The 15,379-nt window shown below is 42.3% G+C and overlaps 1 protein-coding gene across 1 annotated transcript; it reads right to left on the reverse strand.

Annotated features, from left to right (window-relative positions):
- Nucleotides 1-1,911: 1,911 nt before the first annotated feature.
- On the reverse strand, nt 1,912-14,793 carry LOC144888588 (uncharacterized). Its single transcript, XM_078767039.1, has 5 exons — nt 14,766-14,793; nt 11,669-11,758; nt 11,133-11,483; nt 3,160-3,515; nt 1,912-2,106 (listed from the first exon to the last, which is right to left on the reverse strand). Exons 1-5 carry the CDS (start codon nt 14,791-14,793, stop codon nt 1,912-1,914), a joined length of 1,020 nt encoding a protein of 339 aa, XP_078623165.1.
- Between the last annotated feature and the right edge of the window lie 586 nt (nt 14,794-15,379).

The raw sequence follows: 15,379 nt of genomic DNA on the forward strand, positions 1-15,379 counted from the left end.
GTGTTTCTGTGAGGAGGAAGGGTGCAACGTCGCAGGGGGACATATTTACTCATTTGTGAATATCCGTAAAACTGTCGCACTCAGGGTAGAGTTAATAGTAGAGGGAACGACATCTGAGTGCCACACTAAAATAGGTAAAAATTTATCGGGTCGGGACGCCCCGAGGGTAGAGAAGGGTGCAATGTTGCTGATATGGCATTTGGCCTCCATATCCGCTTGTAAATATTCCCCTATTTCCCCAATACTCCCCAACTATCCCCAATCCCCCATTCCCTAGTCCCATTGTCTGTAAACAACACTCTGTAGAACCGACCTTCCCCTTTTTCCCCCATTAAATGTCGTGCCCAGGTCCACCGCATCTCACGTAGACAACTATAGGACATCTTGCTAGTTATTCTTAGTCTATGTCAGTTAAGGACTCGTTTCCATTAATTCTGACTCTTCGTTGCACCAGAATGTGATCGTATGGCACCAGTAGTGAGTTTAGGACCTCCCCTTACCTCCTCCCATCTTCCCCATGAAACAACAACTACAACAACAACAACAACAACTACAACTACAACAACAACTACAACAACAACTACAACAACAGAGGGGCGCGGCGCGGCGTGCGGGGAGTGTGCGTCCTCACTCCGGCTCGGTTAGCCGCCATTACCCATGTGCGCCGACGGGGTTACCAAGAAGGGGCTGCCTGTCGGCCCCTCGTCAAGGGCGGAGCCGGTAACCCCCCCGCACGCACCCAATGAGAAGCAACGGGCCGATTCCATCTGGGGCGGAGCTAATGAGCCGAGGGCGTGTCACTCCCCGCCGGATATACGCAGCGACTTACCGGACGTGACGGCAGATGCGCCCCCAGCTTGGAGAAAGAACGTGACCTTCCAGCGCTGAGTGAGACCTCCCGTATCTTTGGACTGGACCGGGTCGATTCTGTCCTTGAGCCAAGAGTGCACCTTGAGCCATCGACTACCCGCTTTCCTTGCCATCAATCCCCGTGTGAGTCAGTTTTTGTCCCGTTTATCTGTGGTCTGTCGGGAATAAGATAAGTGTGTCTAAGTGCCTGTCTTTCTATGCTGTCCCTCTTGTCGTTGTAATCTGACCTTCCGCCCTAATATAACCTCCTCCGGAGGTCTTGAGAACTGAACCCTTGGTGTCGTGTCATTTTAATCCAGCCGTTGTGTCTTTTCCATCATTGATTTAGCATAGCGCGACTTAGTCAACGTTCGAGTATAATCGGGTAAACGTGCAGGCGCGGTCATACCAAACCGCTCGGTAAACCAACATCCACCACCGCGTCTGTAACAATATATAAGGTGCCACAGTCGACAGTGCATGTCAGAGCAGAAACTCTACTATGAAGTCCAAGTCCACTACACAAATCGAGGCATTATGAGAGAGTTGGCAGACGGAAGCCACTCCTGAGAAAAAAGCACATGACAGCATGCCTGGAGTTTGCAAAAAGGTACGTGAAAGTCTCTGAGAGAATGAGGTAACACATTTTGTGGTCTGATGAGACGAAAATTGAACTCTTTGGTCTGAATACAAAGCACTACATCTGGCGGAAATTGAGCACAGCTCATCACCAATCTTACACCATTCCTACCATGAAGCATGGTTGTGACAGCATCATGTTATGGGGATGCTTTTCAGCGGCAGGGACTCGGAGACTTCTAAGGATAGAGGGAACAATGAATGGAGCCAAATACAGGCAAATCCTTGAGGAGAAACTGCTTCAGAGTGCAAAAAACTTTAAATTGCGGCAAAGATTTACATTCCAACAGGAAAATGACCCCAAGCATACAGCCAAAGCAACACTGGAATGACTTCAGGACAAGAACGTGAAAGTCCTTGAATGGCCTAGCTAAATGCCAGACTTGAATTCCATTGAGAATTTGTGGAAATATTTGAATAATGCTATTCATCAACGCCCCATACATCTTGACAGAGCTTGAGCAAATCTCCAAGGAAGAATCGGAGAAACTCACAAAATCCAGATGTGTAAAGCTGATACAGACAATCCCAAGAAGACTTGAAGCTGTAATTGATGCCAAATGTGCTTCTACGCAGTATTGACCGAGGGAGCTGAATACGCATGTAAATGAGATATTTCTGCATTTCATTTTCAATAAATTTGTAAAAGATTCCACAAACATGTTTTCACTTTGTCATTATGGGGTATTTTGTTGAGATTGGTGACAATTAAAAAAAATCTAATCTATCGTAAATTCAGGATATGACATGAAAATTTGAAAAAAGTCAAAGGGTGTGATTACTTTCTAAAGGCGCTGCAGCATCTTTCAAGCAGAATGGTCAGTACTATATTGATCTCTCTGTAATCACTTAAAATCAATAAAAAGTCTTCACGATAAAGCAGATATTAAAATTGATGTCTCACACAATAATTGGTTGAGCCATTTTTTTTCCTGTGACTTTGAATTCTCATTCATCAAGAAACACATATTTTTCATCAAAACTATTTAACCTTTCTTTTATACTGAATATTAAAATAGATTGTTCATGTGATGATGGATGATGGATGGAGAAGGTGGATCAGACTCGGCAATGGTTGCTCGAGTGAGATGTGCATGGAAGAAGTTTTGGGAATTGAGTGGCGTGCTAATGATGAGGGGAGTGTCGTTGAAGCTGAAGGGAAAGGTGTATGCTGCATGTGTGAGAAGTGTTATGATTTATGGGAGCGAGACATGGGTAATGAACGTAGAGCAGCAACGAAGGTTGGAAAGGGTGGAAATGCGAATGGTTCGACGGATGTGCGGAGTATCGTTGAGAGAGAGGAAGACAAATGATGAATTGCGAAAGATGATGGGAATAGAGCCTGTGATTGATGCTGTGAAGAGGAACAGGTTGAGATGGTTTGGTCATGTGTTGAGGAAGGATGAAAGTGACTGGTTGAGAAGAGTGATGGAAATGAATGAAGAAGGAAGTAGAAGACGGGGAAGACCGAGAAGGACTTGGCTAAAGATGGTGGAAGAAGAAATGCGGGCAAGGGGGTTAACAAGGAGAGATGCAGAAAATAGGGCAAAATGGAGAAGATTGTCATGGGGACCGCAAGGCTAACCCCCGCACTAGCAGGGAAAATGGCCTTTAAAATGCATGTTGTTGTTGTTGTTGTATGTGATGACATGAGGGAAGTAGTTAATATACTATACCAGTTGTGTCAGTGGTTTCCAGAACATCAGAAGGTTTGCCTGTTGGGTATGGTATGGGTTCCTCTTTATGTGCAGTATCTTCAGTGATGCCATCGGTATCAACTGGAAGACCCACTTCGTCAGTGTCTTTAGTAATTTGTTCTGGTTTATCTGGAGTAGCAAATTTGACCAACAGAGGATCAACCCTGGATGGCACCGTAATCCCATGTGGAGTGATGTCTGTCACACTAACATCCTCTGCTGACTCTGGTGGAACCTCAGAATCAACTGTCACATTGACTTTCTTCTCCGGAGCCATGGTTGGTAAATGTTCAGAGATTTCATGTGTTGCTTCTTTTCCAACGTGAACACCTGTTCAGGAGAAATCAACCAGATAAAAAAATTAAATAAAGATATGATAACGTCGTGTACATTAATAGGGTTGATTTATTTATTTTAATAATGCGGAGGCTTGTGAAGCAGATCCAACATCAAATGCATCAACACGTAACAAAAGAAAAAGAACAGTAAAAAAAAAAGTGAGTGGCAGGAAGGGAACATTAGACACCAACAGCAGGATTGATCAGGAACAAAATAGAGAGACATATGTTGGGAATGAGAGCAAGACAGGAGAGAGGGGCTAAACAAGAAAGATACAGCCACAAACTCAATCACAGAAATGGAAGTAAAATCTGGAAAACCGAAAAGAGGTGGGCTTGGGAATGCTAATGGGGGATAAAAAGATCATTATATTATTTTGTAAATGCAACAAAAAATGTATGTTGCTTAAAAGTGAACTTGGACATACTGCAAAATAATACCAGCATTGTTTTAACATCAGAATGTAAAATGGAAGGTCACAATGTCACTGCCATTTTTTTTTTTAAGAAATACAGTAATGCACGTGGAATGACAATAAAGTTGCTGCATGACGTATGAAAATTTTAAGCATTGTACATTTACCAAAGGAAACAATTAAAGCCGAAAAGAAAATAAAGTCAGTGAAAGGAACCATTAAACCCTAAACAAATCGTGAAATATACACCTGAAATAATTCAGAGCATGATGATTGCATTGAATATTCTTGGAACTTCAATATGATCTGATGGAAATCGGTTATTCACCTTTTGTATTTGAAAAAGTATGAGATTCGTGGAGCAACACAAATAATTATCAACAGGTAGGAGTATCGACACGTTTAATTATTTTGCTCCGTTTTCTCATTGAAAACTCGGGTCGTCTGCCAAGTCAGGTGTCATACATTATAACTCTTTTAGCTGAATCACATTATCATGTGAAGATTTGTAATCACTTTTGTAACATTTTCTCATTGAAAATGTGTCTGAGTAATTTCAGTTTGTCTTGGAATTTTATTACGTCGAATATCTTACCTGTTCACTCCAATAACATTACATGAATTAACTAGAACGGCACTCAGTGGAGAGCATACCTCCACCTGGTTCTCCCAATGGTGAAGAATCACTTAAAAATTAAATAACTCTCATATCCGAATCCATATTCAGATCTACACCAAAATCGAATTGAAACGTCCTTGTCGACACACAACCTGTCGACCAAGTTTCGTCTAAATCCGTCCACAACCTTTTGAGATATTTTGTTTACAGACAAACGGACAGACAAACGGACAGACAAACAGACATGGGTGAAAACATAACCTCCATCCACCTTTGGTGGCGGAGGTAATTAAAGGATGTAAAATAATTGCAATAAAAATAAGATGAGTTAACAAACAACATAACATCTGTGTATTAAAGAGACGATGACATGAGGTCACCATGAGTTTCATAGTCTAAAAAAAATTCATTTCCCTTCGTTCAGTTTAATAATACAATAGTAATTGTAAAATGACATTATGTAATAGATCTTGCATTAAGGAAAAAATAATCAAACAGGAATATTGAATTTCTTAGTAATTATCAGAAAAAACATCCAATGATGTGAAATACCTCTTACGTTTGAAATGTTGAAATTATTGTCGTATATTGACAAATCCTATTTTAAATATGACAAAACCGATTGCAATGTTTGAGTTAGGAATATTTTGCGTGTTTAAATAATTTCAGATTCATGAAATACTGAACAGACATCAAATAAAGACCGATTTAAAAAGTTGAGGAAATATTTTGCAAGAATTATCGAATATACTCGAATCATTAGGTGGAGTGAGAGGTTTTTTTTTTGTTTTGTTTGTTTTTTGTATACTGAATCGAGGCTCGTGAAAGAGCTAACATTTATTTCACAAACAAATCAACCAGACAAACAAAATATACAAAAAGAGGGAGCAGAAGACAAGATGGGGAGAGGAGGGGAAGCACACAACCACAACATTTGAGAGCAGAGAGAAGTGTGGGAGGGAGAGGGCTTGGGGGCAGGAGGCGTGGGAAGGGGGGGGGGGGGGAGGTATAAAACACAAGGGGACCGAAATTAGCAGGGGTAGAAAAGATCAAGGCTTTGGATGGGGGAGAGGATAAGAGATGGTGGTGAACAGCTGTTTTAAAGACCTGGAGGGTGGAGTGGGATTGAAGAGAGTGAGGGAGTTTGTTCCAGAGGCGGGAGAAAAGAGGAATGAAGGAGTGAAGGTGAGTAGAAAGTCTTGATTTTGGCAGTTTAACCATAAGAGGGTTGCAGGCAGATCTTGTGCGACCTGTAGGAATATTTGGGGGACAGAGCCCAGTGAGAGCTGGGCGGGCAAGGCCAGAGAGGAGTCGGTAGAAGACGGAAAGACCACCAACCTGCCTGCGGTGAGTGAGTGAAAGGCCCTTGGAGTTAGCTTCATCGCGGGAGATTCCAATGATTCTGAACGCTTTGGTTTCAACAGCGTGAAGACGAGCTAGGTGTGAGGCAGGAGCAGCAGACCAGAGGGGAGAGCAGTATTCCATAGAGCTGCGGATGAAAGACTTGTATGTGGTGAGGAGCTCAGGTGTGCCAAGGAAGGACTTCGCACGACGGAGGATGCCCAGTCGGCGACTGGCTTTGGAGGCCAGATTTGAAATATGGTTTTCCCAGGAAAGATCATGGCAAATAGTAAGACCCAAAAGCCTGAGTGACAGAACTTCTTGGAGAGGATTATTCAGAAAGTGGATGGGAGGGTTTTCCAGTCGGTCTTTTCGGAGAGACATCGTAAGAGTGTGAGATTTATCAGGATTGAAAGACATGTTCCATTTGTTTGCCCAGTCTGTGATTTTGTCCAGGTCTGCAGAGAGTGAGGAGGCTGCAGACTGCCGAACTGAGGGATGAGGAATGGAGCGACAGAGAGTAGAGTCGTCAGCAAAGAGATAGAGAGGATTTTCAAGAGAGTCAGAGAGATCATTGATGAAGACCAGAAAAAGCACAGGGCCCAGAACACTACCTTGGGGAACTCCAGCCTGAACAGGAAGAGGAGATGAGAGAAACCCATTCAGGGCCACACGTTGACTATGACCAGAGAGGAAGTCCGCCAGCCATGCATGGAGATTTCCATGGATACCAAAGGAGGAGAGTTTGGTGAGCAGAGCGGGGTGCCAGACCGTATCGAAGGCACGTGAAATGTCAAGGGAGACAGCTCTAATTTCCTGTTTGGCGTTGAGGACCTCCATCCATTGTTGAGAAAGCAGAAGCAGCATGTCCAGAGTAGAGTGACCAGGTCTGAAACCAAATTGATGATCAGAGATCAAGCCATTGGAGAAGAGGAAAGATTTCATATCTGAAGCAATGATGGATTCCATGACTTTGCCGATAATTGGGAGAAGGCTGATTGGTCTGTAGTTGCTAGGATCTGTTTTTGCACCTTTTTTGTGCAAAGCGGTGATGTTGGCTGATTTCCAAGCAGATGGCAGATGACCTTGAGCAAAAGAGAGGGTGAAGAGAACAGAAAGAGGGAGTGAAAGAGCGGAAGAACATGATTTTAGGACCCGTGGGCTGATGCCGTCAGGACCAGTTGCAGAATCAGAGTCGAGGGTTGACAGAAACTTTTCCACCTTGTCAGGAGGAAAGGACACAGAGTCCAGGAGCAGCTGGGTACGACTGGGTACGGTGGGTACAGAGAGGGATGGGTTTGGGACACAAGATTTAGAGGCAAACACAGAGTTGAGGCATTCAGGTTTTCATGTGCGGAGTCAGCCGTTAAGCCGTTTGAGGTGAGGGAGGGGATGGAGGGGGAACAAACACCAGAAACAGATTTGACCAGACGCCACCAGGATTTGGAAGAGGGAGACAGATAAGAGAGTTCGGTCTTGAGAACGGTGAGATATTGTTTCCTGGCTCTCCTGAGGGTGGACACACACTTGTTTTGGGCTTTGTGAAAGGAAATGAGATTTCCTTCCGTTGGATTTGCTTTCCAGGAGACTAAAGCAAGTTGTTTCAGGGCAACAGCCTCACCACAAGATTCCGTGTACCATGGACGGGAGGAAGGGTATGACAACTGAAGACGAGATGGGATAAATCTGTGCATGAGAGAGAGCAATTTACTTTGAAAGAATTCCCAGGATGAGTTGATGTCAGAGGCGGTAGAGATGGGAGACCAGTCCAGATGATTGATGGCTGCTTGAAGACCGTGCCAGTTGGCCTGAGTGAAATGCCAGACTCGTCGACGCTGAGGAGGCTCTCTGAGAATGGTCAGAGAGATGTCCACTTTGACAAGCACATGATCAGATGAGCCGATTGGAGCAGAAGAAGAGCAGCAGACATTTTCAGGGAAGTTAGTCATAACCAAATCCAGAAGAGAAGATGCTCCGTTGACTGAGATCCGGGTCGGGAAATTGACAGATTGTGTCAGTCCCAATGAGTCGCAGAAGTCCTTTGCTGAAGAGCCATGGCTGGTGAGAGAGGTACCCACACCCAGCCAACTGGCATGGTGACAATTGAAATCACCACATATGAGGAAGAGAGAGTTGGGATGGGTAGATAGAAGTTGATCCATATTATCAGACAGCGAGATGTAGATGGAGTCATCGCTGTTTGGTGGACGGTACAACACACATATGAACAAAAGGTGGGAGCGAAGGGGAAGCCGTAGCCAAAGGTATTCCTGGGGGTGAGGTGGAGAGAGGGCAGTGGAGGGCGAGTGAGGAAGAGAGTTTTTTATAAAGATAGCAACCCCACCTCCAGGACGAGGCTCAGGTCTATCATACCGGAGGAGGGAGTAACCTGGGAGAGATACCAAGGCATCAGAGACATCATGAAGGAGGAAAGTTTCTGTTAAGCAGATCACATCTGGTTTGTCAGAAGCAACCTGTATGGAGAGATCAGTCAAGTTTGAGCGAAGGCCCCGGATGTTTGAGGTCCATACCGTTATTGAAGAGGACGGGGGAGCCTCGGGTACAGAACAGGAGGGGGGGGGGGGAGGGTAGGGGTAGGGTAAGATGTGGAAGAGGAGGAAGAGGTAGGGAGAGCTGTTGAAGGTGTGTCAGAGATTTCAGAATAGCTTGGAGAAAGGGAAGAATGGGGCAGACAAAAGGTTTGATGGAGATTGGGTGAGGCACAGTGAGGTGTTATTTGAGGAGGGGGAAGAGCGAGGCAGAAGGTTGGGGGAGATGAAGGTGAAAGTTGGAAGGGGGAAGAAGCAGGGAGGATGCTTTCAGGAGGGGTGAGAGGGGAGTCTCGGAGGGGAGGGGTGTGGGGGGAGTTTAGGAGGGAAGGGGGGATGGGGAAGATTTGGAGGGGAGGGGTGAGATTGGATTTTGAAAAGTGTACAATTCATGGGAAACGAACATTTGTTGCAAAATGAGTTTGAGACCTTCGAGTCAAAAATACGTTTGAGGACACTGGAGGAGGGGTGGAGTTCTGGATAGTTTAGGGAATGTAGAAAGGAGGAACTGTAAGAGATGGTATTATATATACTAGGGCATGCCCGTACTATATCTATATCTAAAATTATATCCCCCCCCTCTATTTACATGAAATGGTTTGGTCCAAAGCGAACGGCTTGCGAGTACGGTGACAATCCCCCCCCTCTATTTACATGAAATGGTTTGGTCCAAAGTGAACGGCTTGCGAGTACGGTGACAATCCCCCCCCTCTATTTACATGAAATGGTTTGGTCCAAAGCGAACGACTTGCGGAGTTTGGGAAAGAAATCGCCATCGCGTGCACAAACGCGCAGGAAAGCGAATGAATCGCAAATTAGTTTTAATTAGTTTTAAAACATAGTTTAACGGCAACATAGTTTTCCAACGTGAAATAAATGAATACGCTCTCAAATGTGCCGTCCGAGGCAGAGTCTGTTCGCCACGTTCGGCACACGTGATAGCTCGCTGCTCTCTGATTGGTTGAATCGTTTTTTGGACATAGCTCGGTAACTACTTGTCCGATTAATATGAAACGTTGAAAAGGCACATCCTCAGGTCCCCAACAATATACCTGGCAAGTTGCAAGTATATCGGACCGGTAGTTGTCGCGAAACAGCGGTCACAGACAAACACACAGACACACACACAGACACACAGACACACAGAGATTACTGGAATTATAGATAGACTAGGGCATGCCCGTACGTGGGTGCAATGCCCGTACGTGGGTACGTGGGTACGTGGGTGCGAGTACGGTGACAATCCCCCTCCCCTCTATTTACATGAAATGGTTTGGTCCATGAAATGTTTTGGTCCATTCGCAACGCCAAAGCGAACGGCGAACGGCTTGCGAGTACAGTGACAATCCCCCCCCCTCTATTTACATGAAATGGTTTGGTCCATTCGCAACGACCACAGAACCCCCCCCCCCCCCCCTCTATTTACATGAAATGGTTTGGTCCATTCGCAACGCCAAAGCGAACGGCGAACGGCTAAATCGCCATAGCTCGGTAACTACTTGTCCGATTAATTTCAAACCTTGAAAAGGCACATCCTCGGGTCCCCAGCAATATACCTGGCAAGTTTCAAGTATATCGGACCGGTAGTTGTCGAGAAACAGCGGTCACAGACAAACATACACACATACACACATACACACATACACACATACACACAGAGATTAATGGAATTATAGATAGATGTTTTGGAATGAATAGATTTGGTGAGCAAGACGAAAGCATCCTTTTGTAGGAGAAGAAGAAAAAGGTGTTATAATATATGAGAGAAAATAGTTTTCAGAGGAGAGATTATACATTTCTAACCACGTGATCGCGAACAACGTGAACGAAGAACGAACGAACAAATAAACGAATAAGCCCTGAGAAGGAAATATTTTTTTAGAGATATTAAACAAGGAGGTATGGGGTGAACAACTGGGACAAAACAGACAACGAAAATAATTGCAGCGCATTCGACGAATCGCTGAGAGAAAAACAAAACCACAAGGTCGGAGACAGTACGGTAACCTAAGCCTACGAGTACTAGGCCTCAGAATACTCGATACGCATTCACCGACGATTGTGTATACATGTACGAAAAATTAGCACCGAAAATTTTCCAAAAGATACGCTATAGGTACACACACCGAAAAGATAGATACAGTCTCGACAAAAACACAATTGTGAAAGATCACTTAGCTTCGAAAGCGTGAGCGCATGGAACAGCTTCGAAAAGACGTGACCTCGCCGTGATCTCGCGAGATCGAATCAAGGTAATCCCTAAGGAAGCATTTCCACTATTCAGCTGGAATTTACATGTGTTATTCCCAGCCAGAACCAAAACTGTCATTGGGTTTATTTATTTATTTATTTTTGGATACAAGATCGAGGCTCGTTTAAGTCTGGCAGAACGGTGTATGCAGTGACATACTGTAGCATCTTTCAGGCAGAATGGACAGTACTTTTATTGATGTCAGCCCTGCAATCACTTGAATCCAAAAAAACATTCTTAATGCGAAAGGAGATATTAAAATTTTGTTCTCACACAAGAAAGGGTGGAGCTATATTTCTTCCTGTCACCTTCAATTCTCATTCATCAATAAATCCATAATTTACCACGCAAACTGTTTAACCTTTATTTTATACTGAATATTAAAATAGATTGTTCGTGTGATGACATGAGGGAAGTAGTTTATGTACTTTACCAGTTGTGTCAGTGGTTTCCAGAACATCAGAAGGTTTGCCTGTTGGGTATGGTATGGGTTTCTCTTTATGTACAGTATCTTCAGTGATGTCATCGGTATCAACTGGAAGACCCACTTCGTCAGTGTCTTTAGTAATTTCTTCTGGTTTATCTGGAGTAGCAAATTTGACCAACAGAGGATCAATCCTGGATGGCACCGTAATCCCATGTGGAGTGATGTCTGTCACACTAACATCCTCTGCTGACTCTGGTGGAACCTCAGAATCAACTGTCACATTGACTTTCTTCTCTGGAGCCATGGTTGGTAAATGTTCAGAGATTTCATGTGTTGCTTCTTTTCCAACGTGAACACCTGTTCAGGAGAAATTAGACAGATGAAATTTTTTTAATACAGACATTCTCACTCTATGTCCATCAATATGGATGATTTATTTATTTTAATAATGTCGAGGCTGGTGTTGGAGCTGGAGCATACAACAAACCAGGCCATACCAGAACAAAAATAACAGTAAAAGAGAGGGGTAGGAGGGAACATACCAATAGCAGTGTTGATCAGGGACAAAATAGAGGGAGAGGTGGACAGACACGCACAGGGAATTAGAGCAAGGAGAGGAGACAGGGAGTAAACTACAAAGGTACATCCATAAACTTTATATCACAAAATTAGAAGTAAGTGCTGGAAACCCGAAAATAGGTGGACTAAATGCAACAAAAATTGCGTTTGGCTTGCAACTGAACCTAAGTATATTGAGAAATAATAAGAGGAAACAAGTACAGATACATTCAAAGTACACCGCCCCATGCCAAATAAATAAATAACACATCATCCAGCACGCAGCATTGCTGATGTGCCTTCAGCGTCTGGCGATGCTGCTGTGCAGCACATAGAGGCGGTGTTGAGAGGGAAAGGTGTACAATAATTTATTGATTAATTGCATAAATAAAATCGATAAATGACCCTAAAATAATGAATTTCTTAATGAATTTGCCAATGGCATACAAAAACCACCGGTGTTTCATCCGAAGCTGTTAATTTTTGGAAATTAATTAAATACGTAATGGGGGAAATTAAAGAAATAATTGATTATTTGATTAATCAATAAATAATTGATCGATTAATTGATCAATCAATAAATCAAAAATATATTTTATAGTCAAATCACTTGCTCACTGTTGTGTCCATATATCAGCTTCCTTGTGCAAAAAGTTCCTGAGATATTGCACAGATGAGAAAGAAAATAAATAAGTGATTATTAATGAAAATAAATTAATAACAATGGTAAAATAATTAAATTATTAATCAATTGGGTAATATAATACTTCAACCACCATTGTTTCATCTGAATCTGTAACTTCAAAAAAATCAATTAATTAAATCGATTAATTGATTAATCAATAAATCACAATCAAAAATAGCCTTTACAGCCAAATCAGTTGGTCATTGTCAGTTCCAAATATTGTATCAGCTTTCTAGCTCAAAAGGTGCCTGAGATATTGCCCAGATGAGAAAATAAATAAGTACTGAATAAATCGATAAAGATTAAATAATTAATCAATTAATTGATTACTCAATAAATAATAAATAGTGTTTTTGCCAATGCACATGCTCACTATTGTGCCCAAATTTCAGCTTCCTAGCTCAAAGGACAGCTGAGATATCGCCCAGACAAACAAACAAACAAATGAAAAATCGGTCAGAGACCAAGGACTTGCTGGAATGTACTTTTTTATCGGCCATTTTGGCTAAATATGGCGGCCGAACCACGTGACCGATGACGTCATCATTACTTGTTTTCTAAACTAATTTATTCCTAGATTATGCTCAAGAAATTTCATCTTGAACGGATTAAGTTTTGTACTTGTCGAATTATGACGTCAAAATGGAGGCACCTATGACATCATCATTAACATATTTTATTCCCCATGGAGAGTTCTTTACAATGAGCCATGTCTCAATTTTTTCTATTCAGCACTTTCAGAGATATAGAGGTGCAATTTTTTTTGGTTTTCCAAGATGGCGGCTGAACCACGTGACCGATGACATCATTATTTTTTTTCAACACCAGTTTATGCCGACATGGCGCTCAAGAAATTGCATCTTGATTGGATGGAGTTTTGTACTTGTCGAATTATCGAATTATGATGTCATAATGGAGGCCTTGGGCCAAGAGAGTTAAAAATTGGGCACAGCCTATTCCAGGGCAAGACAAATATGTGTGTAAAGTATGGTGGTTCCATGTGCAATGATGTAGACTTAGTAATGCGCACAAACAGACAAACAGACAGACAGACAGACAGACAGGCAAACCAACCAACCAACATACTTGCCGGAATCTTTTCCGGCAAGTAACAAACAAGAAAACAAGAAGACGTCATGCAGAGCACGATACTTGCAAAATCAACCCTTTCCCCCTCCCCCCTCCCCCCCAAAAAGTTGCCATGGATACATCAAATTGTCCATTTCATTAACCTTGAAATTGACGATGTTAATCAAAGCTCGGGTCAATCGGAGTAAAATGGATTATTTTTCAGATTAAAATTGATGATTTTAGAAGTTTGACCTCGAGTTGACCTTTGACTTTTTGACCTCAAAAATAGTTGATTTCCCAATTTAGTGACGCACTATACAATTGCAGTTTAACTTTCAAGTTAATAGAATGAAAATGGACAATTTTACAGATGAAAATTGATGATTTTAGCAGTTTGACCTTGAGTTGACTTGACCTTTTGACACTAAAATAGTTGGTTTTCCAATTATGTGATGTACTATACAATTGCTCTTTAATTTTCAGGTTAAGATGAAAAATGACAATTTTAGAAATTTAACCTCAAGAAGACCTTTGACCTCAAAATCAATAGGCTTCTTCCTTATGACCAACTCTACCATCTGGTGACATTTCGTGAAGATCGGTTTAAAATTGTGACCTGCAGGTGATTCACAGACAGACAGACAGACAGACAAAAAGACAGACAGAATCATGCACAAGACCAACCAATGCAGTTGTAAAATCTTAGATTTTGCAAGTAACAAACAAGAAAGAGCAATCAGAGATTGCAGACCCTCGCCAGGACGTGTTTTAGTGTTTTTTTTAAGGCTTTTGTGTTAAAACGAATATGGCGGCCAAACCACGTGACCGACGACGTCATAATTTTTTTTCCCTCCATCAATTTACAAGTAATGACACTCAATATTTATAAGATATTTATACGATGACACTCAATACATTTCATCTTGATCGGATGAAGTTTTGTACTTGTCGAATTATTATGCCATAATGGAGGCACCTATGACATCATCATTAACATGTTATTCCCCATGGATAATTCTTTTCAATGAGCCATAATCTCATTTTTTCTATGCAGCGCTTTCGGAGATATAGAGGTGCAGTTTTTCGGTTTTTCCAAGATGGCGCCCATACCACGTGACCAATGACGTCATAAATGTCATAAAAAATTATACAGGAGGCGGCGCACCTATGGTAAAAAAAATTCCTGTCAATTGGAAAACGTTTGTAGAGAAAATCATATTTATTCTATGCGGATAAACAGACAAACAAACAAACAGACAAACAACCAAACTGACTCAAATGCAATACCCTCTCCTCTGGCGAGGGTAACAAGAAAGAAAACAAACAAACTGAGTGAAAACTAAGCAGTTCCATTCAGCGCACGTTATTGCTCGCCCCCCCTTCGGTGTCCGGCGATGACGTTAAGTAGTGCCTGGACATGGATTAGGAAAGGAGCAGTGTACAACAAGAAAACAAACGAGAAAGAAAACAACCGGAGAGAAAACTGAGTAGTCCCTTTCAGCGCGTGTCATCGCCGGGCCCCCTTTGGTGCCCGGGATGACGTCATGCAGCGCTTGCAGATGGAATTGGAAAGGAGAGGTGTATAATATATTTTGAACATAAAATGGAATGTCGCAATATGACTGAGATTCTTTTTTCCCTTGCGACATGTCTCAGGTGTACAGGATGATGTGAAATACCTCTTGCGTTTGAAATGTTGAAACTATTGTCGTATATTGACAAATCCTATTTTTAAATATGACAAAATAACACATTGCAAGGTTTGAGTTACGAATGTTTTGCATTTTAAAATAATTTCAGATTTGCGAAATACTGAGCAGGAAACATCTAAAGATTGATTTTAAGAAGTTAAGTGAATGTTTTGCAAGAATTATGGAATATTCTCTTATCATGAGGCTCGGTGAGAGGTAATCTCTGAGGATGCACTCCCACGATCCAG

This window comes from Myxine glutinosa, chromosome 13, assembly GCF_964187855.1.
Source record: "Myxine glutinosa chromosome 13, kmMyxGlut1.1, whole genome shotgun sequence".
NCBI lineage: Eukaryota > Metazoa > Chordata > Myxini > Myxiniformes > Myxinidae > Myxine > Myxine glutinosa.

What these genes read in the sequence shown, in the direction of transcription:
- LOC144888588 (XM_078767039.1), bottom strand. Translation starts at nt 14,793, where the DNA reads ATGGAACTGCTTAGTTTTCACTCAGTTT. An exon ending in GCTTAGTTTTCACTCAGTTT is followed by an intron (nt 11,759 to 14,765) that starts GTTTGTTTTCTT and finishes GTACCTTTGTAG; the next exon opens with TTTACTCCCTGTCTCCTCTC. An exon ending in CCACTGACACAACTGGTATA is followed by an intron (nt 2,107 to 3,159) that starts GTATATTAACTA and finishes AATGAAATGCAG; the next exon opens with AAATATCTCATTTACATGCG.